Raw genomic sequence first — 28,000 nt, forward strand, 5'->3', positions numbered from 1 at the left:
AAGCTTTGTGGTGCCTTGGTTCTACTTCCTTGCATCTTGTCTTGCCAGGGTAGTAGGAGGATGGTGAAATAACAAGACCTCAAAGTTTCGATGACCATGTTTGTCCTGCCAATTCTCCATGTGGTGTGGAGAGGCACACTTTCCCAGCATCTGCCGTCCTTTGCTCAAAGCAGTCATAGCTCCCTGAGATTCGTGCTGTGGTTTCTTCCTAACCCTGCAACATCTTGCTGCTCTTTTCCATCCACTGCTGCTACTTTGACTGCGTTAGTCTCATGGGTACCCTTTTGCCCAGCTGCTCTTGACAAGTGGCTGCAGGCTATACAAGCAAAGTTTTGAACCAAACAGGAAAGAAGAGTCAGGTAGCAGATGCTGCTGCACAGTGGTCCCAGGGCTGTGTGCAGGGCTGATGGAGCAGAGCCACTCTTTCAGAAGGACTAAAGCTGACTGGAGTTCTGGGATGTTCAGAAGGGCCTTTGGCTGCAGATCACAGAATGACAAAGGCTGAGATTGAAGGGACCTCTTGTAATCATCTAATCCAATCTCCCTGCTCAAGCAGGGCTACTCAGAGCTGGCTGCCCAAAATCCTGACTACACAATGCCTATGGGCAACCTGTGACAGTGCTCAGTCACCTGCCCAGTAACGAAATGCTTCCTGGTGTTCAGACAGAACCTCCTGTGCTCCAGCTTGTGTCCACTGCCTCTTGTCCTGGCACTACCACAGAAAAGAGCTGGGCTCCAACATCTTTGCACCCTCCCTTCAGGTATTTACAGACACTGATGAGATTCCCAAGCTTTCTCTTCTCCGGGCTGTACAGTGCCAGCTCTCTCAACCTCTCCTCCTATCAGAGATGGTACAGTCCCTTCAGCATCTTTATGTCCACCAGGCCCCCCAGGTCCGTTTCTGTCAGGGAGCATTCCACCTTGGGAGCTCCCAGAATGTCCTGGTGCCTGGACTTGTTCCTCCCCAGGGGCAGGACTTTGCACTTCTTGGTGAACTCCACGACGTTTCTGTCATCCCATTCCTCCAGCCAGTCCAGGTCCCTCTGGAGGGCAGCACAACCCCCTGGTGTATCCGCCACTCCTCTCAGTTTTGTGCCATCTGCAGCCTTGCTGAGGTTACACTCTGCCCCATCACCCAGACCATTAATGAAGATATTAAACAGGACTGGACATGGTATTGACCCCCAGGACTCATTACTGGCCTCCAACTAGGCTGCACCACTGACCATTACACTCTGTGTCCTGTCATTCAGCCTGTTTTCTATCTACCTCACTGTCTGCCCATCCAGCCCATACGTCACCAGCTTGTCTGTGAGGATCTTATGGAGCACAGCGTCAAACGCTTAACTGAAGTCTAGGCAGACTATATCCACTACATTCCCCTTTTCTATCAGGCCAGTCACTTCATCATAGAAGCTTCTCAAGTTGGTCAAGCATGAGTTTCCCTTGGTGAATCCATGCTGACTGCTCCTGGTGATGTTCTTGCCCTTCGTGTGCCTAGAAATGGTTCCAGGATGAGTGGCTCCAGCACCTTCCCCAGGATCAAGGTGAGGCTGACCGCCTCTAATTTCCAGCTTGGAATGGGCTGCTCTTGGGCCTGAAGAAGGTGATCCTTGAATACTAAACAGCTTTCCTGGGGTCCATACGGTGTGCATTAGCGTACAGGCACTTAAGAGAGGCATCCCAGCATAGAAACAGTTTGGGAGATTTCTCCGTAATGGTGCCTTGTAGGCGCTTCCCTGCCTCCATGCAAGTGCTGGACATGACCCTGGTTAAGCCCCATTTTGCTGACTTTGTGATCCATTCCTGTAGGTCTATTTCTCATTACTGCTACTACCTCGGAGTCTAATTGTGCTCTTTTAAGACTAAGAGGTGGTAGTTCTCAGAAACTCTTCCCTTATTGGTACTGGTGAGTGGACTAGACAACCCACCTCCTCCCTGAACAAAACAGCCACATGCTCAGATAGTTTTCCAGCTTGCAGCTGTCCTGTTCTAGCCTGTAGAACACCATTCTCTAAAGGGAAATCCTTTGCCATGAAGAGATAATGAATGCATCCTGCTATTGTGTATGGGAAGTGTTTCTGTCAGCAATCAGCTCCTTGCTCTTGAAGACAGAGGGAGATTTGAGACCCATCCTGCTGTAGTCCAGAACGAAGCCAGAGCAATGCAGTTCCAGTGCTCCCACTTGTCTTTGGGTTTTGTTATGATGTGCTTGGCTGCAACATGGTATTTCTCTGTAACCTGTTGTAGTTGCGTAGGGCAGACATAGCATTATTTCTGCTACACTGCCTCTGTGCCTTGCTCTCTCATTCTGCCTACAGCATGCTACTGGGACAACCCAGCCTTCACCCAGCCTTCTCTCAGCCCAGGGTGCACCGGAGTCCCCCCCTGCACACCATGCTAGCCATGGCCAGGTCTAGTCTGCAACAGGCTAATACACCTCTCCCATGTCCTACAGCATACCCCATCCTTATCTGCCTCTTGTGCCCCATGCTGTTCCACTATATCCTAGGCCCCATACAGATGCTCCCATGGATGCTATCATTGGCACCTTTCTGTTGTCACCCCCAGTAATACCTCCATCATCTCGCTGTATTGCCATCTTCCTCCACCACCCCTTATCCAGGGTACCCCCCCAGCCATCCAGTGTTGCCTCAGTTCTGTGAGGGACGTACAGATCCAGCACCTGCTCGGGCTTGGGGCACTCCTGGCCTCTTCTCATGACTGCCACCCGCATTGCAGGGCCGCCAGCTTGGTCCCAAACCATCAGGGTATGCTCACAGCACCCTGTTTCAGGGCCAGCCAGAGCTGGTTGCTTTCCAGCAGTGCAGAGTTCAAGAAAAATGCACTCTGCTCTGGAATTCCTTACTTCTGGGTACTGTGGTATCAAACTGTGTAAATTAAGAAAGTAAATACCCACATTCACAGAGAAAAATCCACCACACACTTTAAGCACAAGGACATCAATGCAAATCCAAGAAGTTGAGGCTGGAACAGTGTGCCAAGGAGGTGGCAGTACCGGAGGGAAGTCTCTGAATCATAGACCCTGGCTCTCACAAAGAACTTCAGTTTCCCAGGCCAACAAGGGGTGACACACAGTTGGACCAGATGTTCACTAAAAGGAAGAACTGCCTAAGGATGTGGTAATCAATGATAGCCTTGGCTCTAGCAACCATGAAATTATAGTAATGTTCAGTATCCTAAAGGGAGTGAGGAAGGAGAGTAGTACAGACCAAGGACTTAAGACCTCAGCTTCTACAGGGATGTGTTAGGTGGAAGGGTTCTCATGGGAAGCAGGTCTGAAGACCAAAGCACAGGAAAGCTGGTAAGCCTTTAGGAAATCATCTTCCAAGCACAAGAACAGTCCATCCCAGCACTTGGGAAAACAAGGTTACATATTGGGAGACTGCTTTGGTTAAGCAGAGACCTGTGGGCTAAGCTGCAAAAATGCAGCATATGGGAGGTAGGCACAGAGGCAAGCTACAAAGGAAGAGATTATAAACAGTGCCTGGGCATATAGGGGTCATATCAAGAAAGCTAAACTTCAGGTGAGACTTGTGAGGAAAACTGAGGGTAGTAAGAAGAACTTCTACCACTGTATTGGTAGCAGGAGGCGAAATAAGGACTTACTGCTGAATGGGGTGGGTGATTTAGTGACAGCAGACTGAGACGCTCGATGCCTCCTTTATCTTGGTCTTCACCAACAAGCCCTCCCAGGCCCTTCATGCTTATTGAAAGGGTTCAGAGAGCTTCTTGACAGGGTTTAGGATTGAGTCAGTATTTCTTCAGTGACCTTGACCCATATGAATCCATGGGACGCAACAGGCTGCATCAAAGGGTGCTGACAGAAATGGACTTGTAGAAGTGCTCTTTCAAATGTGGTGGAGACCAGAGGAGATCCCTGACAACTGGAGGAAAAGCACCCCGGCTTCAAAAAAAGGCCAAAGGGATTATCTGGAGAGCCTACCCTGTTGTCAGTGTTGCTTTGGTCTCTGGAAAAATCATGGAATTAGTCCTCTTGGACCATGTGTTTGGCCACACAGAGGAAATTGGGAAGGCAGCAGCCAGCAAAGATTGAGCAAGACTAAATCATGACTGAGCAGTCTGTTTGCTTTCTGTGGTTCATGGCCTGGATCTGTTAGTGAAGGGAGAGCAGTGGATGATGAGTGCCTTGACTTTAACAAGGATTTTGACACCTTCTCCCAAGGAGAAGGTCATGGCTTGGAGAGGCACAACCAGGTGGGTAAGAAGTAGGTTTCTGTATGGTTGGGCTCACAGACTGGTGGCTCGTGAGTTGTGCTATACTTGGAGGTGGGGGCCAAGTGGAGCACCACATCCCTGGAGAATGAGAGCCCATTGGCAGAGGTGGAAACATGAGTTTCAGGCTGGATCTAGGAAAAGGCTTTCCCCATGAGGACTGTCCGGTAGTGGAGCAGGTTGCCCAGAGAGGCTGTGCAGCCTCCTGTGCTCTCCTTCCTTGTGTCCATTGGGCTGGGCAAATGCAAGGCATTTGGGAGTGCTCCAGCAACACAGTCCCCAGATGCCTGTTAATCTAATGGACAGGGGTTTGCAGGACTAGCTGTTTTTTTCCTCACATACCTGCATTACTACAAGAAGGCAGGAGCCTTGTGACAAGCTGAAGACATACAGCATCCTATCAAACAGAATCACAGAATCACAGAATCACCTAGGTTGGAAGAGACCTACAAGATCACCCAGTCCAACCTCTCACCTAACACTAACAAGTCCTCCACTAAACCATATCACTAAGCTCTAAATCTAAACATCTTTTAAAGACCTCCAGGGATGGTGACTCACCCCACATGCATGACCCACCATGGGGGTCTGCAGTTGTCCCCACTTCTGTTCATAGCCCACAGCAGGAGCCACAGCATGCTGAGGTCCTGTGGGGAACAGCAACAGGCACAGATTCCCAGGAGGAGGTTTTTCCAACAGAATCTGCATCTCCCTGACGCATAAACATGCCCACTGCCAACAGCAGTGATTCAGTATATTACATCTCACATAGCCTCTACTCACCAGTGCCACACAGCAGAATATTCACATGTTCCTGTGCTCCTTTTCTGTTCCCTTAACCTTTCTTTCAGGCTCTCTCCTGCAGTACATCTTTGGCTTTACTGACCACCTGTACTCGGCCTCTGCCAATCTCTAGCACCTACTAAACTTCTTTTTTGTATAACACATGGTCTGTCTTGGGTGTTCTCACAGTTCCAGCATTCCCAGGGGCCATTTTTCATAGCACTTTTTCCCATCCTGGCATCCTGCAAGGGTAAAACCTCTTCTTGCTGGCACATGTTGAGAGTTCCAGGTAATATGTAGCCAAAGAGAGAAAATACTCCCTGGTAAAGAAAATAAGAAAGAAGCAGGAACTACTTTCCCAAGAGCCATGAGAGACCCACTGCATTTGGCTTGGAATGGGTTTATACTAAGCTAAAGATGCAGCATTGGCTTCCTAGCCTGTATCTGTCACCAGACCCTGCTGGATTAGGCACTGTCAGACCCAGGCTGCATGGCTTGCAAAGAGCCACAGCCTGATGGTTGCGGTCCCACACAATCCAAACATGGTGAGCAGAGCCAAGTGCTGGTAATATGGTCCATTGACAGTCCTGGGCAAAGCAAGCAAGAGCCAGTTTCAGCGTCCTTCCAGAGAGTCAGGTCAAGGCCAAATGTAGATAGGGACAGAGACAGAGATAGAGTTAAGGCTACAATATACATCTGAGGGGTCTGTCCAGGAGGTGAGCTGCCTACAGCATAGGTCTGGGGTCAATCTAGGAGGCAGGACTAGATACAGTGTTGGAGATGAGTACGCTAACATAGCTCTGGCCAGGCATGGGCGCCCAGACCTTAGCTTGAATGGAGCCCCTAGAGCCATGGACAGAAGGTGTGGGCTAGGTTCCCTGGCTGAGGCTGATCAGGGCCATTAAAGCCTATTAGTGCCCTTAGGGCTCAGATTCTCCACCATCTACCTCTTTAAGGAGGATATTAGTTTGTGTCAGGCAATGTCAGCTCCACATTACTGTGTAGCAGGTACCACTCAGCCAAGACCATGCAGCTAAGGCACAGAGGGCAGTGATCAGAAGGATCCTATTCCCTTAATTAATTAATTATTCAGTCCTAGTTCATATCTGAATTCTAAAAAAAGATAGGCTGGCAATTCTAAGGCTATTTGGAAATAGGCTGCATGCCTGTGGGGTTTGTTTGTTTGTTTTGTATGTGTTTGTTTGTTTGTTTTCTATTTCCTTCTTACATCAGATGAGGGAAATAATAGAATATGAGAGAGACTACCCCCAACAACACACTGTGCAGCAGCACAGACCAAAAGCTGGGTTGCAGAGGAAAAGCTGACGGAGGAGAAATTAAGATTTTGCTTCCTGCACAAGTGAAGCAAAAGGCAGAAGAGGCAGGAGGAAGCAAGGGAGAGTGTGCCTCTTCAATATGATGGACCAGCCTGAAAAACGAGCATCCTAATGCTATTGAAGGCATTAGCCTGGAGATCTGGTTGGAGACAAGGGTGCTGGAGACTGACCTTAGGGCCTCACAAAAATCCCTTTAAGGGATTCTGCATTTCACTGCAGACTTTGGAGACAAAATGTTCAGTATGGGTAGTTGTTCATCGGTTCTGCTGCCATGTTCCAAAGCAGGATGGGAGAGAGGGGACAAAGGCACTCAAATGCTGACAGCAGCTGAGTGGGCAGCAAGCCCTTATGGACAACCCCAGCAGGACATTTTGTGCATCATACAGCACCTCAGCATCTACAGGGGTTGTGTGTGACCACAGTAAAAAGGCTGAATGTGTTCTCAAGTCTGTATGCAGGCCGAACTGTGAATATTAAGTGTTTAGCCAGATACTGTATACTCAGACCTAGGAATATCACAACAGCCATGTCAATACTGGTATGTAAAAGGCATGGTAGCAGGAGAAATGTACTAATTGAAAAACACACAAAAATGTGAAATGTTAAAACAAAATAGCTACAGTTTGGCACCGTCACCCACAAGGATCACTGAGTGCAAATCCTGGCTCCATACAGGACCACCCAAAAATCAAACTGTATGTCTGAATATTGTCCTGTTTAATATCTTCATTAATGGTCTGGGTGATGGGGCAGAGTGTAACCTCAGCAAGGCTGCAGATGGCACAAAACTGAGAGGAGTGGCGGATACACCAGGGGGTTGTGCTGCCCTCCAGAGGGACCTGGACTGGCTGGAGGAATGGGATGACAGAAACGTCGTGGAGTTCACCAAGAAGTGCAAAGTCCTGCCCCTGGGGAGGAACAAGTCCAGGCACCAGGACATGCTGGGAGCTCCCAAGGTGGAATGCTCCCTGACAGAAACAGACCTGGGGGGCCTGGTGGACATAAAGATGCTGAAGGGACTGTACCATCTCTGATAGGAGGAGAGGTTGAGAGAGCTGGCACTGTACAGCCCGGAGAAGAGAAAGCTTGGGAATCTCATCAGTGTCTGTAAATATCTGAAGGGAACACCATCTCTACTTAGCATATAGGGTTGTAGCTGCACATTCTGTAGCCTTGGTCAGAAACACAGCATGCACTTTGGCTCTACACATTGTGCCTAGTGTAACCATGGTGATCCTGCAAGCTTGTGCAGGTGTTCTCTACAGGTGAAATGACCCCACAGCTTTGTCCACGTCTCGTATCTTCAGGCCGACCTTCTGAGCACATGCAGGTGCCTTATGCAGGTGTCTTTTATGCACATGGGGACATGCAAGTGTCTTGGACAAAAGTGCAGTGGTCCTGTGAGCTCATGTAGGGACCTCATATTGGTGTTGTGATCCTGCAGGTTAGTGTATTTCCCATACTCACACAGTGCCCCTGCAAGTTCATGCAGGTGTCTTGTTCCCAGCTGCAGCCTTCTCCTCTTCTTTCTCCTCCCACATAAACTCCTCCTGGGAAGAGCCAGTCTTGGCTCTGCAGGATATTCAAAATCGGAGGCAGGGCTACTGCAGAGGATCCACTCAAGCTCAGAGGTCTGCCTCCTGCAGACACACGTTCAAGCAGCAGGCCTTGCACAACCCCAAGTGGAGGGCTCTCCCATAGACAGGCTGACCCCATTTTCCTCGTTTCTCAGGCAAAAGTCAGAAGCCTCCTAAGTTACAGTAAATCCAGCTGTTCCAAAATTTTGGGTGGGCACTAAATAGAGAGCCTGGGGCTGATCTGGATTAGCTTTTAGCAAAGTTCCTAGAAAAATGTCCAGACTTGGTTTAAAAAATTCCAGGAGTGGTGAATTTGCCACAGGCCTTGCTGAGCCATTTTGGTGGTTAATTAACCTCACAGATAAAAATGTGCAGTGTCCCAGATTGCCTGTGCTCTGCAGTCTGCAGCCATGGATCCCAGCTGTGCATGCCTGATGGACTGTGGTGTCTGCCATACCTAGTGGCTGATCAAACACTGCACTGCCACTTGGAGAAGTGCCCAGGCAGCATCAGTCCCTACCAGAGACAACATCGTGCTGGCCTTCAGGGGCTGTCAGGCCCCACAAGCACGGGCTAGCTAAAGGCAAGCAGCCAGCCCCATCCCACAGGAGGCAGGCAGAGGGCATCAGTGGTCTGCAGGCAACAGGGCTTGGGCTGGGGTCACTAGGTACAGTCCTGTGCCCTCTCCATACAGTGACAGAGACACAATGTGAATTGTACAGCAGCCCCACACTGAGCTAACATGGTCAGCTGCTCCTTCAGATGTGTTTGCTGTTCCTGTGGCTTTTCTCTAGACTCTGGTTTAGCACCACACCTCCAAGTAAGACAAGGACCAGACACAAATCTACAGTGCTGGTATAGCAGTGACACAACCTCTCTTGGACAATAAGTGGTCTTGTGCACGAACTGTTTGTGCTAAACCTCTTACCTGCTTCTTGAGGGGCCATCAAAACAGGACAGGGAGGTGGAGTGATAGATACACATTAATGGGGAACTTCTCTCAGGATCCCTTGTACTGGCTGTACAGCTAGGTTTGTGTCTGTTGCCAGACTCTTGGCTCCATCAGGCATTCCTGCAGGGAGATGGTGCTGGGTACCGGGGAGCAGGCAGGGAGATGATACTGTATTGTACGATAGTGAGAGCTCACCTGTTTCTCCCCTGTTCCCAAAACCCCACCCAGCTCCTGTGGCAGAAAGCTGGAGTTCCAGATAACTTCCCCTGTAGGTGTCTGTCTTATGACAGGTCAGATTCATACTCTAATGTGAACAACTCCAACTGCTATCTGTCTTTATCATTAGGTCTCTGACTTAACACCCTCCTGTTGCTCTCTGACAGCCTCAGCTTTATATCTGGGGCTCTAGATGGATTCTGATCTGAATGATGCAGGTTCATAGTAATCGCATCCAGACTTGGGGCCCTCATGCTGCACCTCACCTGTGGCCCTGCCAACCAGATACTCAGCCTGTGCTGCACACAGTGACCATTTCCACTCAGTGGCCCCGTCCCAGCCTACTTCATGAGCCCTCTGCAGCCAGCCATGCCCTGCTCTGAACCCCTGAGCCAAAGCTTCCTCAAGCCAGGAGCTCCTGGCATGTCCAAGATGCTGTTGCTACTGCAGGAGCAAAGAGAAAACAGCAAAGGGAGCTGAGGCAGGATGGAGGGAGGAGTTTGAACAGAGCGGGAGGCAGGTGGGGCCAGTTCCCCAGGCTGCTGTCATGGCACCTGTGTCTCTGAGTGCTCTGCATCTGGAGCAGGGAGGGAGATCTTGTTCTATGGCACTTCTTCCAGCAGCTGCTGTATGGTAGGGGAGCAAATCTCCTCTGAAGCGAGCACTGTGCTTGTTGTCAATGTGAACTCAGGTTCTCTTCCTTGGCATCCCCTTGCAAAGGGCCCACAGGCCTTGGGGCAGGAGGGCTGGCGGAGGAATGTCACAGGTGCTGCCTCCCCTCCCTGGGGGAGGGGCTGTGGATGCCAGGCAGGAGAACCAGCAAGGGGCTCCCTCAGGTGCTGCCTCCCCTTCTGGGGTGAGAGCATAATGAAGTCCTACCTTTTCCCACTTTATTCCTTCTTCCCTGGCCCAGCAGTCTCTGGTCTCACTCTGGTTGTTCGTCCATCTCTGAGGATCTGGTGGTAGCTCAGGTTGGGGGCCCTGCCCGTAGGAAGGAGCTGTTTGCAGCCCCCAGCTGGGCCCATTCCTTGGCGCGCATGCAACGTTCCTGTGCTTCTCGCTCACGGGAGCCGAGGCCCCAGCGCTGCTGCTGGGAGGAGCTGTGGCTGACGAGGCCTGAACTCCACTTCACCCGGGCCTGGCCCAGCTGCCTCCCTCCTGGCTCCGTCCTCCAGCTTTGTTCTCCACACCGAGCTCCCAGCTGGTGAAAGAGCCATGGGCAGTGATGCTGCGGTCAGGGGGAAGAAGCTGTTTTCTGCTGAGCTGAGCTGCAAAGAGACGGAGGTGGAGCAGGACCTTGCAGACAGGGAGCAGTTTTAATCTTCCTGCTGTGTCCGTAGATGCTAATGCAAAGCCTGTGCCACGGGGTCTGGTAGGTCCAGCTGTCAGAGGGCAATGCCACCCCCAGGCATTCTTCTCAAAGCCCAGGGCTGCCAGGCACAGAGCTCTGACAGTGGGGCAGAGCCTGGGACATGGGTAAGGAGGGTCTGGTTTGCTTCCCAGCTTGTCTTAAGTGTCCTTGCAGAAGAGAAAGAGCAGAGGGCCAAGGCCAGCTGCTGCATGAGTGTGGGTTGTCTCTGGATGGCCGATCAAGCTGGGTGCAGGGGGGATGCTTGTCTGCTAGATCTTTGGCATCTCTGCACCTTTTTGCACCCACATCCTCCCCCTGTACAGGCTTTTTCTTTGCTAAGGGAAATCTGTAGACCTGGGTAGTGGATGTTGCCCCAGGGTTGCAAGAAAGGTTTTACCTGGAACAAGCCACCTCTGGCATGCAGGCACCCATGGCAGCGCTGTAGACAGCAAGCATGGTGCAGCTCTTGCAAGTCCGCAATGCAGTGCTCCCCAGCCCTGTGTCCCCTCCTGGCAAGTGCCAGTGTAGGCTGACCCTGGGGTGCCTGCTTCTGCCTGCCACTGCCTAGGGCACCATCTGAATCCGTGTGACCCTGCAGGACCTGTCCTCCTTCAGAGAATGCTGCAGAGGAAGTCATCTTGTCTGGGACAAGTATGTCAGGAGTGAGTCATTAACAGTCAGTATGCTTTGCTGTGGCCAGCTTTGAGGGCTGTGCAGTAATTGTGGGCTGTGGAGTAGAGGACAGTAATGGGTTATGAAGGTGGTGGGCTGGGTCTGTCTGCTTAGGCTGGTGGTCTCAATAGTGCTGCCCTGCTTAAGTAGTGCCTTCTCCTATCCAGGTGACAGCCACCGATGCTGACAGCGGCCTCTTTGGCTCCCTTTCCTACTCTGTTGGTTCTGGCATCGGCAGTGTGGTCCCCACACAGTTCAGCATCGACAAGAACACGGGGCAACTGTGTACGGTGCAGCCTCTGGACCGTGATGAGGGCACGTCTGCCTATGATTTCACCATCACTGCTGTTGATGGGGTGAGTGCTGCAGATGCCAATGGGGATGCAATGCTGCTGTCGCAGCACTGTGCAGGGAATACAATTGTCCTTGCCCCTGCTGTTTGCCCCATCTCTGATCTGTTTTTTTTCCACAGGGTGGCTTGAACTCCATGGTGTATGTGAAGGTTTTCCTGGAGGACATAAACGACAATCGGCCAGTGTTCTACCCGCTAGAGTATGCTGCCAGCATTAGCACACAGAGCATGCCGGGTACAGCTGTGCTGCGTGTTACTGCCCATGACAAGGATGAAGGTCTGCATGGGAAAGTGACCTACCGCATTGTCTTGGGGAACTCACCCCCTCTCTTCTCTCTCAACAAGGACACAGGTGAGAGAGCTCAGGGCCAGCCAGAGGAAGCATCAGCCAGAGCAGTGGGATGTGGGAAGATGTGAAAGTCATTCTGAATGTTTCTGTTTGGCCAACTCAGCAATTCAGGCTGCCACCAGAATATGTCTGTTCCTCTCCTGGACATTTCTTCCTTGTCCCAGTGTCTTGGTCTCCCAGCTGCTCATTCTGAGACTCAATCTCTGACTCCTTGGTTCTGCTTCCTGCTCTCTTCTTTATTTGTCCCCTTTTTCTTCCTCACTTTCATTGTCATCCCGAACTCACTGCACCTTTTCTCCTGCACACTGCTTGTTTTGTCTCATGAAGCTTTATCCTGCTTAGTTTCTTGTCCCTGCCCAGTTGCCTCCTCTCCCCTGATCAATTTACTCTCTTCCCTCATAACTCTATTAGCCAACCTTTCTCATTGCCTGTCTTGTCTCTTGCCTTCTTTGGCCACCAAAGTCAAACCAGTTTCTGCTGGGGAGGTGTGTGCATGGGTGTATGGTGCCAGGGGCCCTCAGTGGGACAGGATGGTGTCCTGTGCTTGGCAGAGGCATCAGGGTCTGCCCACATTGGTCCCCAGGTTGCCAAAATTTGGCTGGGATGAGAACAGGCCTACTGGCCATCCTAATGCAGGCCCACCTCCTTTGTAGGATTTGTCTTGGAAGGTTCTGCAGTTCTACATTTCCTCCAGGAGCCTACTCACAGCCCAGATCCCACCTGCCACTGCTGCACCCTGACCATTGCCCTGTGCCCCCACATCAGAAGTTCTGTTCCCTCCTTCCCCTCTCCCAAGACCTGCTTAGCTCAGGATTAGACTTGAGGCTGAGAAGGGAGAATTTGGGGAGTTTTTCCCATCAGGGTTCCTATTTACTCCAGTTCTTCCATGGCAAGTTGCCTTGAGGCACACATTGTTTGCTACCCTTTTAGGTTTCTCATTTCCAGATCAATCTGATCTAGCTGGTGGCATCCCTGCCCATGGCATGGGTGTTGGGACTATATGATCTTTAAGGTCCCTTCCAACCCAAGCGCCGTTCTATGATTCTACAAATTTCAAGCTTATAGTTTGTCCTGTTGCTCTGGTGCCACGTGATGTAGGGGTGCAGGCTTAGTGCCCTCTGAACGTCTTTATTCCCTAGGTGTCATCTCCCTCTCATGGTCCCTGAGTGGTAAAGCCAACACCCTGGTGCAGCTGGTGATCTCTGCACAAGATGGAGGAGGCCTACAGGCACAGCCAAATGCCCGAGTGAACATCAGCATCGTAGAGGGCACAGTCTCGCCCCCCATCTTTGAGCAAGCCCAGTACTTCTTCACAGTGCCTGAGGACATTTTGCAGGGCACCAACGTGGGGGCTGTCCGTGCCCAGAATCCTCCAGGTATGGGCCTGGCACTTTTATATGCAGTCACTTTCCACTGTTCCTGCATTGTTTTGAAAGTCTGGTATCACACTTCCTCAGAGAGCAACCCCATTCTGGGAGCTCCATGCATGCTCAAAGGCATGCACATCTGAATGTGCACCCCAAGATTGTCATTCTGTTCCAGTACTTGCTCTCAAACATGCTTTGTGTACACACACACCATGCACACAAACATGCACAGTGCTGCTCTATATCTCCAGACCAGAGTCTGCCCTAAACAGCAATGTCCAACCCTGCTGCTGTCTGTAGCAGGCTGAGGAGGTGGGCCAGGTACACAAATCATTCCTTCTGTCTTCATTTCCCTATCTGCAGGTCATGCCGATGACATCTTTTATTCCATCTCCTCGGGGGATCCTCATGGCTATTTTTCCATTGACTCTGGATCTGGGCAGCTCCGCACCAGCCTGCCTCTTGATCATGAGTCTCAGGCAGTCCTCATTCTAGATGTCCAGGCCCGAAGTGGTTCACCCCCTGCCTATAGCAACACCCGTGTGAAAATCTCTGTGTCAGATGTGAATGACAATGCACCAGTGTTCCCAGCCACCTCTGACTCCATTCTGCTGCCAGAAGCCACAGAGCCTGGGACTACAGTGTACACTTTGCAGGCTGAGGACCGTGACAGTGGTGCCAATGGTCAGGTGAACTTTGAGCTTGTGTCAGGAGGTGATGGCACCTTCAGTGTTGAGCGCTCAACAGGGGCAGTGCGACTGGTCGGGGCACTGCAGTATGAAGCCAGCGCAGCATACAGGCTGGCCATTGTGGCCCGAGACAGTGGAGTTCCCCAGCTCAGCTCCACCTTCACACTCCTGGTGCATGTGCAAGCTGAGCATGACAATGGGCCCATCTTTGACACACTCACCTATCGTGTGGAGGTGCGGGAAGGTGTCCCTGTCTCCACTCGCTTCCTGCAGGTGCGGGCCCTGGCACGCGATGCAGAAGCCATGACCCTTACCTACCACTTGCGTGCAGATGGGGATGCTGCCAGCTTTGGCATCATGCCTGAGAGTGGTTGGCTGTATGTCAAAAGTGCCCTGGACCGGGAGACACGGGACCTGTATGTGCTCACAGTGCTGGCATCGGCAGGAGGCAGTGCCACAGGGGGGGAAGCCCGGAAAACAGGCACCAGCACTGTACGAATCAGCATCACTGATGAGAATGACAACAGCCCTCGGCTGAGTGAGGAGCGTTACTTCTTCACTGTTCCTGAGAATCAGGCTCCCGGTAGCAGTGTGGGAAGGGTGATGGCAAGTGACCGGGATGCTGGACAGAATAGCCGTCTCACCTACCGTCTGCTTCAGCATGAGCCCAACTTCCTTATCCACACACAGACAGGTGAGAGTCCCCCTGGTTTCTTGGGCTGGGGCTGGCTGGGGAAAATATCCAGGGCAGGTCAAAAGTGATGCAGGCCAGGCCAGTATCACAAGAAATTAATCATCTTCCTACCCCTGCAGTGCTGGGCTCCCCAGCAACATGCTTGAGCACAGGCCCTTCTCTAAAGAGGATTTCTCCCTCACAGGGGAGCTCAGCACCAAGCACAGCCTAGACCGCGAGCAGCAGTCCAGCTACCAACTGTTGGTGATTGTGCAGGATGGAGGAGCACCACCCCGCAGTGCCACAGGAACCATCTATGTCACTGTCCTGGATGAAAATGACAACACTCCTGCTTTCCTTCATGTGGCCAGTGGTCAGGAACTGCCTGTGCAGGTAGGTGCAGCAGGCTGAGGTCCTAGTGGGGCAACAGCATGGTAGCCTCTGGGCTTGGGGGCAGGTAGGGGAAGGGCACACAGCAGAGTCTCAGGGTGGGAGAGCAGTCACAGGTTGCACCCATGCAGCAGCCAGGGCAGTCTGGCAAATCTGAGGGAGATGTGCTAAGATGGGCATGCCCTTGGGAAATAGAGGCCTCCTTGTACACAGAGTGGGGACTGCAAAGGGCTCTGGTGCCAATAGGACTGAGAAGCAGGCAGAAGCTCTTGGCTCACAGCTGCTTGCAAGGAGGAAAGGTGAAGGGGAGCCCCAAACCTGAGCCAGCAGACCCAGGAGTAAAATGCTCACAAGCAGGCAGGCATGGGGTGCATTTATCTTCTGGGTCTCAGGACTTTCAGCATAGCCACTGAGGTTTCTGGGAGGTCAAGAAAGCACTGCCCAGGTTGTTGAGAATCTGTGATGGTCTCCAACCCAGCTTTCCTTCTCAGTATGGCCTGGTGGCTGTGGTAACCCATGCTCCCAGTGTGCTGTGGACTGAGCTATGTCTGTGCTGCTGAAGAAAAGTGGTAAGGACCAGACCTCATCTCCCAGCCCTGCTCTGCTGTGGCCCCTCTGGAGCACCTTCTGTGGCCAGGACACCAGCAGTGATGGATGGTGGGCGATATAGACCCTGTCCTCATTCTGTATGGAATGGGGAGCACCTACAACTGAAAGGATGCAGTTGCACTGCATCCTTACAGCACTTCAGGCAGCCTGCTCAAAGCCACTTGTGTCCCACTGGGTTTTAAACATCCTGGTGATGGGAGCCTTTCCCATGCTGCAGGTCCTGCCAGGGCCAGGCTGTGCTGGCAGGTCGCTGCTGCAGCTGGGAGGCCATTGACATGGCCTGAGGTGCTACAGCTCTGGTCAGGCCTGCCCTGATGGTTACTGCTTCCCTTCCTGCTCCATCCACAGCTCCCCTTGCCCAGACTTTCTCGTGCCTGTCCATCTGACATTCCGCTTGCAGATCTGTCTGGGAAGGCGTGGACTGTATGATAGCATCTCTCAGGTCTTGGTGGAGGAAGGGAAGGCAAAGTTAGTCTCATGCACTCTCTGAGCACTGGCCTTTGGATCACTCCTGCAGGCCAGGGCCAGCTGGCCATTACACTGCTGGGTGTAACAGAACAGGCTCTGCGGAATGGCATTGCTAGCACTCTCCGCAGTCTGCTAAATGTCCTTGCTTATGTGTGGGGACACCAGCAGCACAAGTGTGCTGCAGTGGATTCCATCGTCTGGGCCATGAAACACTGGGAGTGTTCTGCTGGAGCTCAGGTCTCTTCTCTTGCGAAGATACCACAAAAGCATGTGCATCCTTGAGGAGACACAGCAAGACTGAGGTGTATTTGGAGTTCTGAGGGCAGGTAAATGCAATGAGAGGAAAAATGGGAGATGGCATTCATTGTTGCTAAGTAGAAAGTGCTAATATACATGGCAAAAAGCAATATGAATTTCACTTACATAGTGATGGGCTCTGAAAAGGCAACTGAAGTCTAGGAAGAAGATCAAGGTATCGCTGTAAATGCTTTGTGAAAATATCAGCTCAGGACTCAGCAGCAGTCAAAAAGGCAAATCAAATGCTGTATTTTATTAGAAAATGAACAGAGACTGAGAGAAAAACTCATCTCAAATTCTGTGTACATTCTATTGTGCCTTCACAGAATCACTGAATCACAGAACGTTAGGGATTGGAAGGGACCTTGAAAGATCATCTAGTCCAGTCCCCCTGTTGGAGCAGGAACACCTAAATCATGTCACACAGGAACATGTCCAGGCAGGTTTCGAATGTCTCCAGAGAAGAAGACTTCACAAGCCCCTTGGGCAGCCTGTTCCAGTGTTCTGTCACCCTCACCGTGAAAAATTTTTGTCTCACATTTAAGCGGGACCTCCTGTGTTCCAGCTTACACCCATTGCCCCTTGTCCTGTCATCAGGTGTCACCAAGAAGAGCCTGGCTCCATCCTCTTGACACTCACCCTTTACATATTTATAAACATTAATAAGGTCACTCCTGTGTCCTCTTCTCCAAGCTAAAGAGACCCAGCCTTTCCTCGTAAGGAAGATGCTCCACTCCCTTAATCATCCTTGTGGCTCTGTGCTGGACTCTCTCAAGCAGTTATATGTATTATAGTCATTCCATTGAATAAGCAGTAGTGCTATAAAAGGCTCAGAAAAGAGTGTTAATGTGATCTCTAGTAGATAATGGCTTCCATGCAGAGAGAAAATACTTGAACATTCTTTGGCATGACAGATACTGCAGGAATATGACAGAGGTGTGCATTGAGCAGCACAGAGCGAGTCATGGGGAAATTAGAGGTTGCACTTTTCACAATACAAAAGCTAGGCAGCTTCAGGAAATGACCGGGCAGCAGGTTTAAAATAAACAAAGGCAGTACTTTTTCATGCAGAACATAATTAAAATGTGAAATCATTGCCAAAAGTTGCATGGGTTCAAAATTAGATGAATTCATGGAAAGAAAAAAATCCAGCAAAGGCTGTTGAACAAAAATATGATCTGTGGCTCAGGAAGTGACTTAGACACAGACTGCTGGAAGCTGGGAAGGTTTCACAGGAGAATTATTCCATACGTACCCTACTTCTTGCATCTTCTCTATCCACTGCCAGCCACTGTTTGAGTTGTGCCTCTAGTTGAGACAGTTTTCTTTGGACCAGGTTGGTATTTGCAACAGCCGTCTTGGAGGGTGGACATCTGACCTGGACAAGCCTGCCTGGTGGTAATTTTACTAAGGTGGAGGTTTTTGCAGAGGCAGAACCACTTCTATTGCTATTTATTTCTCTGTTTGTGCACCTGAAATGTCATTTGTAATGGAGCCTGTGTGGATGCTGCTTTTTTAACTCACCCACTGAGTCACTGCTTTCCTCAAGTGGAGTTTGATTTCTGGTGGAAGGGCAGTGTGACCATATGCATGAAGTTGGAGCCCCTTGTATCTTCGAAGGTGATTATGAACAGTATGGGGGCAAGCCCTGTCCCAACTTGTTACAGAGAAGGGCTTGGAAGGGGCCTCCTAAGCATGGCCCTGCTCAGAGGTGTCCACATAGATAGTCCTTTTCATAAACAGCTGAGCTATATTTAGAAGGTCCTTTGCCTCCACCACTGCTGTAAAATGCTGTTCCAGATTCCTTGATCTGGTAGTTAGAAACCATCTCTTAATTTCCAGCCTAAACTAATTTCTGACCACTTTATACTCATTTGTTCTTGTGCCAATATTGTGTTTTTGCTTAAATAGCTCCTCTCTCTCCTTGGAATTTCCCTCCCCTTTCCTCTGTGTTTACAGAGTGCAGTCACATCACTGTTTGGCCCAGCTAAACAAGTCCAGCTCCTCTGGTTGTTGTCCCCCTCCGCCCCCGCTCCCCTTCTGTGAGCGCCACCAGCGTGGTGCCAGCAGCTTGTGCAACAACATTAACACTTGCCTCCTCTCAAAAGCTTGCAGACTCTTTCCTTGGACTCTTTCTTGGATTGCATTTGTCCTGTGTATGCATGCATTGAAGCGGTACCACACAGAGATCAGAGAGCACAGCTGGGTCTGTGAGGATGAGTTGTGCTGTAGGATGTGAATTTGGTCTGTGACAGCATCATATTGGTGAGAAAGATATCACAGAATCTGTGCCAAGTGGGCTGCCTGTTCTACTGTTGAGGTGTTTATGGGTGCAAATAGTCACCACTGGAGGAGAGACGGGTCTGCCAGCAGGTGTGGGTTGTTTGCTGAGGGTACCCCTAACACTGATGGATGGTGAGGGGCAGTAATGGGGATGTGTCTATTTCCATAACTATCCACGAAAGGAGTGAGTATCCACTAAAGGAGCCTGTGCTCTTAGTCATATGGTCTGAATTTTTGGGGGTTAGACCTGCATGGTGCCGGGAGTTGGACTTTATGATCCTTACAGGTCCCTTCCAACTTGGGATATTCTGTGATTCTATGATTCTAGGAGTTTCCATGCAATGCTGTTAACGTGTGGCCCCTGTCAGGAAGCATAGAGTGTAGTGTTAGCTGAGGATGTGCATAATTCATGCCTTATAGGTACTGTGATGCACTGGCACAGAATGGTAGTCTTAAGTGCCTGCAGACAGCCAGTCAGTAGTGCTAACTAGAAGAAAAGGAGAGAAGGGAAAAGCCCTAGGAGTCGGAGTGTTTGGATGCAGGAAGAACTGCCTGATGCATTTCCATTGATCATGAACTGCCCTGGGCTGGCTGGTGGGAATTAAGGGGACCCTTTCCATCGCCAGTGTGAGTGGCATCTGCACTAGTCAGAGCTTGAACATTTCTATTCCCCTCCAAAGGCGTCAAATGGGCGTAGAGGGGGTTTTCTTTGCTGCAGAGGCCTTGGGTGTAACTTTGGTGGTGTCCCTCCATCACCCTGCAGCTCACTGCTGCAACATGTGCCAAGGCTGCTGAGCTGCGTCAAGCTGGGCGGCACGGGGGGATGGCAGGGCAGGACCTCCGTCTGTCTGCTTGGCTGCAAACTTCCCATGTTGTGCAGACTCAGGTCTTGGATGGGGGGCTGTGCCCTGGGCAAGGTGCAGGATGGGTGTAGGAAGGCACAGATGCTGTGCTTGGGGTCAGTGGGAATGGCTCTGTGACACTCAGCTGCTCTCTGGGCTGTGCTGCAGGTGTTGGAAGAGAAGCCGTCGGGACTTCTTGTTGCCTCCCTCCAGGCCAAGGACCCTGACGAGGGTGAGAATGGGACCATCACCTACTCACTAATAGGTAGGAGCTGCTGACCTGGCTACCTGTCACTGTTCTCTGTCGTGCAGCCATGACCCTTGTGGGCAGATGGGTGACCACTGCCCCAGCCCTGTCAGGCCACAGTCCTTCCTCCATCCCAGCATGTTCTCTGCCCCTCCCTCCTCTGCCTCTCCCTGCAGCATTTCACCTTCTCTCTGCAGGAGCCTGGGCAGAGCGCTTCACACTGCATGTGGCCACTGGAGAGCTGCGGACTGCCACAGTGCTACGCCGGTCTGACCGTGCTGAGTATATCTTCACTGTGACAGCCAGTGACCGGGGCACGGTGCCCCGCAGTACCTCGGCCATCATCCGCATTCAGGTATCCAGCACCCCAGCTGCTCTCGTCCCTGTACCATCCACCCCTTGCTCATCTCTTGGAGGACACCATTCTGCTACTTGGCAGCCTTCCTCCATACCCTTCTTGCCCTCCACCACCTTCATCCCAGGGCACCCTCTGCCCTTGCTCAACTGTTGCTCCAGCCCCACCATTGTGGTGGAGAACATGGGATGGGAAGAGACTAGCTGCCACTCATTCATAAATGCTCTCATTCGTAAAGTGGTCAGCATCAGCATTAGTAGTAAACATTTTTCTTCTGCAGACTGGGACAGCCATCCCAGTCCTACACATGTTGTTGCAGAGACAACCTTAGAAGTCCCCTGCCCAGAGGCATTAATTCTTCCCAGCATCTACTGAAAACATTTCTCTTGATGTACAGGAATTTCTTCATGTATGCATAGCTTTTGCACTCACCGTCTGGCGTGTTGGCTCAGATAGCTGAGTCCTTTCTCTGTTGTTAGTAATGAATTTAATTTTACAGCAGAGACTCTGTTTCGCCCCCCCAGTCAATGCACTTTCACAGTACACCATTTCACATCCTGTCCCCATTGTTGCAGTTCCCATGGTCACTTGACTCTCTTCGTTTGATGTTCTGTTCTTTCTCTGTACTGGCAGTGCCCTCTAACTCTGTCAGCAAACCTTTAACGTACACAGCTTTCTTTTATTATTATATTAAATTAGATCTACTGTGTTTCCTTTGTGTTTGAGGAGAGAAGTACTGTGTTAGCCTGGCACATCTGCCTTTAGCCATTCTGCAATACATTTTAAAACTATTTCCTTTTTATGCCATGTCTAACTGTTCTTGTTTTTCAAGTTCCTTGGCCTTCAAAGTGCTGAGACCAGGCTGACACGCTTTTTGTCCCTGAAGTGCTAGTTTGCATGCCCATAATGTAGCTATTTGCTTGGCAGTCACTAGTTCTGATACTCCTCTGAGTTGACAGTTTTGCTGGACTTCATTTTTCCCCAACTCCTTGACAAGAATGCACTGAGTTCTTCAACATGTTTTCCCTTCAGATGACACAATTACTTTCTCTCACTCCCATCCACAGGTGTACATCATCCCTGAATTAACTTCACAATCTTTAATAAAAGCAGTAATAGTATTTATTTATCTTCAGATCACACTATGTTGTCTTTCTTCTCTGCACCTCTCATCTGAATGAGCGTTACTTCTCTTCTTGCCCACTCTTGCTTATGTTTTGCAGAATTGTTTCTGGTGGCATCTGTTTCTATTACAGTGTCTAACCCAGTCACAGAATCACAGCGCGGCTGAGGCTGGAGGTATCTGGTCCAACCCCCGCCTGCTCCAGCAGGGCCACCCAGAGCCACTTGCCAACAACCACATCCAGGTGGCTTTAGAAGACCTCCATGGATGGAGACTCCACCGCCTCCCTTGGCAGCCTCTTCCATTGTCTAACCACCTTTTCAGTGACGATTTTTTTCTTTAAAAAATCTAGTATTAGTATTAATCTAGTAATTTAATTAATTTAAATAATTTAAAAAATTTAATTACTCTAGTATTAGTATTAATCTAGTATTATTATCTAATCTAAACCTACACTGGTGCAACTTGAGGTCATTTCCTATTTCCTGTTGCTTGTTACTTGGGGGAAGAGATTGACCCCCCACACTACAACCTCCTTTGAGGTAGTTGTAGAGAGCGGTAAGGTTTCCTCTGAGCCTCCTTTTCTCTAGGCTAAATAACCCCAGTTCCCTCAGCCATTCCTCATAAGATTTGTTCTCTAGATCCTTCGCTACCTTCGTTGCCTTTCTTTGGACATGCTCCAGCACCCTAATGTCTTTCTTGTAGTGACGGGCCCCAAGCTGAACTCAATGTGGCCTCACCAGAGCTGAATACAGAGGGACAATCACTTCCCTAGTCCTGCTGGCCACATTATTTCTGATACAAGCCAGGATGTCATTGGCCTTCTTGGCCACCTGAGCACACTGCTGACTCATGTTGAGTCTGCTATCAACCAATACCCCCAGGTTCCTTTCTGACAGGCAGCTTTTCTCCAGCCTTCCTCAAGCCTGTAGCATTGCATGGGTTTTTTGTGACCCATAGGGTGGTAGGACCCAGCACTTAACCTTGTTGAACTTCATACAGTTGTCTTCGCCTCATCAATCCAGACTATCCAGATCCTGCTGTAAAGCTTTCCTGCCCATGAGCAGATCAACACTCCTGCCCAACTCTGTGTCACCTGCAAACTTACTGAAGGTACACTTACTCCCCTTGTCCAGATCATTGACAAAGTTATTAAAAAGAACTGGCCCTAATACTGAGCCAAGATGGATGCAACTTGTGACCAGCCTCCAACTGGAGGGTAGACAACATTCACAGCCTTGTGCCCAGTGCCTCCTCTCTCATCACTGGGTGCCACAGAAAAGAGCCTGGCTCCATCTTCCATACACCCTCTCTTCAGATATTTGTATACATTGATATACCTGAGCCTTCTCTGCTCATTCAGCAGCTCTGTCTGTCCTTACCTACTCTAGTTCCTCCGGTGAAGCTTGTCTTTCATCCTGTCAAACCTGTGCTCCTTCTCAGCATGTTTTTCAGGTTGTTACTCATCTGTTAGGCCACAAGACCTGTGACCTTGCCTTCATACACCTGCACTCCTCAGGCCCCATGTCCACTGGCTCCCCAAGAGCCCCCCTCCCCACCCTGCCTCCCCAACATGCAAGATCCTGGTATGCACCCCTGACTGCTGCCTCTCCTCTCAGGTGCTGCCATCCTCCCGTGTGCTGCCCCGGCCTGATGCCACCGTGCTGACACTGCACCCTCTCGAGGGGGTCAAGCCAGGGTCTGTGATCGGCTCAGTGGCACCCCCAGATGCCCCTGCACGAGGACAGCTGACCTACACAGTGGTAGGAGGTGGTGGGGATGGCACCTTTGTTGTTGACAGTGTGACAGGGGAGATCTACGCTGCCCAGGAGCTGGATTATGAAGCCGGGGCACGGCACATGCTTCAGGTGAGTGCTGAGGACACACAGCATGGCTATCCTTCCAGCCGACTGGTGCTGGTACAGATCCATGTGCAGGACTGCAATGACCAGGCACCCACCTTCCCTGAAGACCCCATCACCATTGTGGTGCCCGAGAACGTGCAGGCTGGTTCGTCCATCTTCACCTTCCAGGCGCTGGATGGGGATGGCGTGGGCCCCAACAGCCAGGTGCGCTATGCCCTGCTGCGCCAGGAGCCCCCTGGGGCCCCATTCCAACTTGACAGCCGATCGGGACTGCTGACCCTTCGCCAGGGCCTTGACCGGGAGGCTGCTGCCTCCTTCCTCTTGGTGGTGGAGGCCACAGACCAGGCACGCAATGTCAGTCAGCGCCGCTCGGCAGCTGTGACGGCCCGTGTGTTTGTGACTGACGAGAATGACAATGCACCCGTGTTTCTGTCACCTGCTGCTGTCAGCGTCATGGAGGATCAGCCAACTGGGTTCGTGGCTCTGCACGTGGTGGCCCAGGACAACGATTTGGGAGAGAATGGGCGAGTGAGCTACTCGTTACGAGCAGGCAACAGTGATGGCCGCTTCCACCTTAACCCCAGCACTGGTGAGGGCCTGGGAGGATGCAGGGTGGGCAGCAGAAACACTGGGAATGTGGGGGCTGAGGAGGGTGCAGGCACATGTGGGGATGTAGCATGGTGCACAGAAGGAGAGTGTGGGCTGGGGATTACAGATCACCTGGAGGTAAGAAGGACTTACAGGGTGTGGACAGCCCCAAGCATAGCACCTGGCTGGCGTGACCCTGCTGTCTCTCGAGACCCTGGCTCACCCCAGTGCCTGCAGCCTTGTGACACCTCTGTCCAGGGAGTGGTTGGCCCTGATGGCATGCAGTCCCAGATCATCCCTCTTCCCCTGTCTGCAGGTGCGCTCTCTGTCGTGCGGGCGCTGAACCGGGAGGAGGTGGTGCAGCACAACCTGACTGTGGTGGCCACAGACCATGGCTTCCCACGCCGCTCAGCCACACAGCTACTCTCTGTGCTGGTTCTGGATGTCAACGATGAGGCTCCCAGTTTTGAGAAGCCTGAGTATGAAGCACACATCATGGAGAACCTGCCAGCTGGCAGCCCTGTACTGCAGGTGCTGGCCACAGACCGGGACCTGGGTGAGGATGCAGGGCAAGAGTGAGCTGCCCAGTTTGGTCAGGAGCCCTTCTTGGGATGCAACTTGCAGGACGAGGTGCACTCTGCTCCCTCCCATCTGGTTTGGAGAGCCTGGGTGTCCATGGAGGGAGGAACCATCACCTGGCCTGGTAAAGAGGGATGGGATGGACCCTGGGAAAATCTGAGAATGAGAACAGAGATTGATTCCCTTTACTTCCCAAGTCAATGGGCTTTGTTCCTTGGAGGTTCCTTATCCCATTTTCCCTTCCACAAGCTGGGCTGGGCTGGGACCTCTCTCCACCACACATCTCTGCCCACACCTTTACTTGGCAGGCAGTGAAAGCATCCTCCTCCACAGTCTGTCTGCCCCCTGGATGGGAAGGCTGGGAGGAAGGAGGTGCGGGGCTGGGAGCCAAGTGAGAGGTTCTTGGCATTTCTGTTGGGCTGCCCTCAAATGTACTCCTCCCTGCAGGTGCCAATGGGCAGGTGACCTATGGGGGTCTCTCTGGGGGACCGTTCTCCATCCACCCACAGACGGGGCTTATTGTCACTACACATGCCCTGGACCGTGAGGAGCAGGAGCAGCATGTGCTGATGGGTATGGCTGTGCTAGTGCATGAGAGGGAGGAGCAGACATGGCAGGGTGGGTTATAGGGAGCACAGATAAGACAGATGAGTGCTCCTCACTGCTGGGGAAGGGTGGTGTTGCGAGGCGGGCAGGCCATGGGAAGTGATGAGGGATTGCAGAGCATGCAGGGTTGTTGGGTGGTTTGAGCATGTAGGAATTCCCGTGATCCCATGCCTGGCTCCCCTGTAACTGTCTGTGACTTGCATGTGACAGCCTTGGTAGTAGCTCCCAGTTAGCAGGGTACTCTGCAGCACTCTTGCTGTGTTCCTGCAGTCTATGCACGGGATGGTGGCCTGCCCCCCAACCTCTCCAAGGCAACTGTGCGGATAACAGTAGGGGATGAGAATGACCACACACCACACCTAGAGAGTGAATCCTGGTCTGTGGAGGTCCCTGAGAACCAAAGCTGCGTAGCACTCTATACCCTGCGGGCCACCGATCCTGATGGAGGCGAGAATGGGCGCTTGGAGTACCGTGTGGCAGGTGAGGAGCATAGGGACAGAGAGAGCTCTGTAGTTTCGTTCTTGGTGGTTGGTAGCAGCTGTTCACCCAGGCTTGCTAGGAGCTCTTGGAAGCATCACCTGTGGCAATTCCCGTTCCACATCAGCTCTCTCCTGCTCCAGACCATATGTTGCTACTCCTTCCTCTCAACCCTCTAGTTTCACTGCCCCCGGTAAATGTGCACAGGCCACATTGCCTCATTCCCCAGGCTCTCTCTGGTTCCTCAGGCTCAGATTAGTTCCACACCTCTCTTACCTGCTCTGGCCTGTTGAATTTACAGCTTGTTAAGTGAGATGTCTTTGTTGTTACACCAGGCATTATCTGTGGCAACAGCACTGCTCTGTGAGCTGGTGGATCCAGTTCTTACACATACACACACACGGCTGGACCAAGGAGGTTCAGTCCCACTTAAGTCCCACTAGGGACTTACAAAGAACAGTTCACTCTACCCTCTCTGGCAGGCCACACTGGGATGGACTTCATGCTGTCCCTCCACGCAGCATAGGTTAGGTCCCTCCTTGTGCCAACCTCAGGTTACAGTAACGCCGTCTTGCTGTTCCCTGTCTTCTTTTCCAGATGGAGACCCTGGGCAAGATTTCATCCTAGACCCTGTCTCAGGTGTCCTCTCCACTGCACGTGCTCTTGACAGGGAGCAAGTTGCTTTCTACACCCTCACAGTGGTGGTGCAAGACCATGGCACCCCTCCACGCAGTGCCACCATGTCAGTCAACGTGCGGGTGTTGGACCTAAATGACAATGCACCTGTTTTTGCTCAGGCCAGTTATGTGGTGGAGGTGCCAGAGGACTTGCCTGTTGGTGCCCTGGTTCTGCAGCTGGAAGCTGAGGACCCTGATGAGGGCACCAATGGGCAGGTTACCTACTATCTGGGCAATGAGTCACTGGGCATGTTCCAAGTAGAACCACAGAGCGGGCGCATCAGAAGTGCCCAGGCACTGGACCGGGAGCGCCACGCCAGTTACAGCTTCCTTGCCAAGGCTGTGGACTCAGCACCATGGGAACCCAAGAGTGCAGCTGTGCGGGTCACTGTCACAGTGCGGGATGTCAATGACCATGCTCCTGCCTTCCTGCACAGCCCGCTGACTGTCAACTTGTCTCGCCACACATCACTCAAGCAGGTTGTGGCCACCATGAGGGCAGAGGACAGGGATGCAGGTGCCAATGCCTCCATCCTGTATCGCCTTGCCACCCCCAACTCTGCATTCGCAATCAACTCCTACACAGGGGATATTCAGCTGCTGCAGCCCCTGGGCTCACTCAGCCAGCGCCAGCGGACTCTCTTCATCCTGGCCACAGATTTGGGGCAACCAGCGCTTTCCTCTACTGGCGTGGTGGTGATCCATTTGCAGGAAGAGCCCTACCGAGGGCTGCGCTTTCCCCGGAGCACCAGTGAAGTGGCCCTGCCAGAAAATGCTGCCCCAGGTATCAGCTGAGCAGAGTGCCCAGCACAGACTGGGATGAAATGGGAGAAGATGGGGAGAAAGAGGGACTGGGGAGCACTGCAGGGTTTTTGGAAGTCATTGTGCTTTGTGTATATCCAGGGGACAGCAGGGCCTAACTGGTGCCCAGGGTATTGAGGGTGGTAATCCTGTGGGTCACAGGTGCACAGATGCTCCTGGAAGGTCTGCAGGGTTCAGTGAGACCATAGAAGGGCTGCAGACAGGCCCTAGAAGTCCTGACTCTCACCTCCTTTGGCAACAGTATCCTCAGGCGGGGCCATGTTCCTCTAGTACAGCATGTGCCCCTGACCTCTGGCACCTGCCCTGAGACTCTGCTGCCCCTTCAACATTGTTCCCTCCCTTACAGGTACTGCTGTCGCTAGCATCCAAGCTGTGCACACAGGGGGCTCTTCCGGGCGCATCACATACAGCATCATCAGTGGCAACGAAAAGAATGCTTTCCTTATCCAGCCCAATTCAGGTACAGCAGCAGGACCACTTGGGGAAGCAGCAAGGGAAGGTCACTTGTGCTCTGCCAGTGCCTGCTCAGCTATCACAAGTCTCAGAGCCCTCCAAAGGCACAGGAACATAGTCTACACCTCTACCAGTAAATTTAATGGTATTAGAATTTGGACATAGACACTATCCCATCATTGTCCAGAGGTTGCAAATGCAGCTCTTAGCACAATTTTGGTCCCTGCTAACTGGATCTTTCCCAAAAAAATTTGCAGGCCCAGTTCAGAAGTTAGCAGAGGGCAGTGTTCAGGATTTATCACCAGGGTAGCTCACCAGGGCTGATGAGAAGGCTTGAGATTTGGAGAGGGCTCAGAAGAGCTCAGTATACTACTTCTCTCTGTTTGAGAGTGGATGGATGGGCAGAGGGATGGATTGAGTGTAAGGGAACAAAAGAGAAGATGGGGACTGGGTGTGCTGGTTCCTCACTCACCCCCTCTCCCCCTGACCCTGCTGTTTCCCCAGGTGCCATCTCAGTTCAGGACTCCAGCAGCCTGGATTTTGAGGCCAGCCCCCGGCTGCGCCTTGTGGTCCAGGCAGAGACAGCAGCTTCCTTCAGCTTTATGGCCATAAACCTTAACCTGCAAGATGTGAATGACAATTTGCCACGCTTCCAGCTGCAGAACTATGTGGCATTCATCTGGGAATCACAGGGCTATGACTCCCCAGTCATCCAGGTAGCACTGGGGGCACAAACAGGGACAT

General features: G+C 51.7%; 1 protein-coding gene across 1 annotated transcript in view; it reads left to right on the forward strand.

Moving 5' to 3' along the window:
- The window catches only part of DCHS1 (dachsous cadherin-related 1), a 48,662-nt gene that overhangs the window by 11,801 nt on the left and 8,861 nt on the right, over positions 1-28,000 (forward strand). Inside the window, exons 3-16 of the mRNA XM_082784805.1 lie at positions 11,313-11,501; positions 11,618-11,849; positions 12,986-13,222; positions 13,577-14,596; positions 14,781-14,968; positions 19,633-19,729; positions 19,909-20,066; positions 22,809-23,643; positions 23,959-24,198; positions 24,669-24,794; positions 25,098-25,307; positions 25,902-26,765; positions 27,150-27,263; positions 27,761-27,972. Coding sequence (XP_082640931.1) covers positions 11,313-11,501; positions 11,618-11,849; positions 12,986-13,222; positions 13,577-14,596; positions 14,781-14,968; positions 19,633-19,729; positions 19,909-20,066; positions 22,809-23,643; positions 23,959-24,198; positions 24,669-24,794; positions 25,098-25,307; positions 25,902-26,765; positions 27,150-27,263; positions 27,761-27,972 — 4,722 coding nt within the window. The remainder of the gene's footprint in view (positions 1-11,312; positions 11,502-11,617; positions 11,850-12,985; positions 13,223-13,576; positions 14,597-14,780; positions 14,969-19,632; positions 19,730-19,908; positions 20,067-22,808; positions 23,644-23,958; positions 24,199-24,668; positions 24,795-25,097; positions 25,308-25,901; positions 26,766-27,149; positions 27,264-27,760; positions 27,973-28,000) is intronic.

The sequence above is a fragment of the Aythya marila genome, assembly GCF_965140915.1.
Source record: "Aythya marila genome assembly, chromosome: 1".
Classification (NCBI taxonomy): Eukaryota; Metazoa; Chordata; class Aves; order Anseriformes; family Anatidae; genus Aythya; species Aythya marila.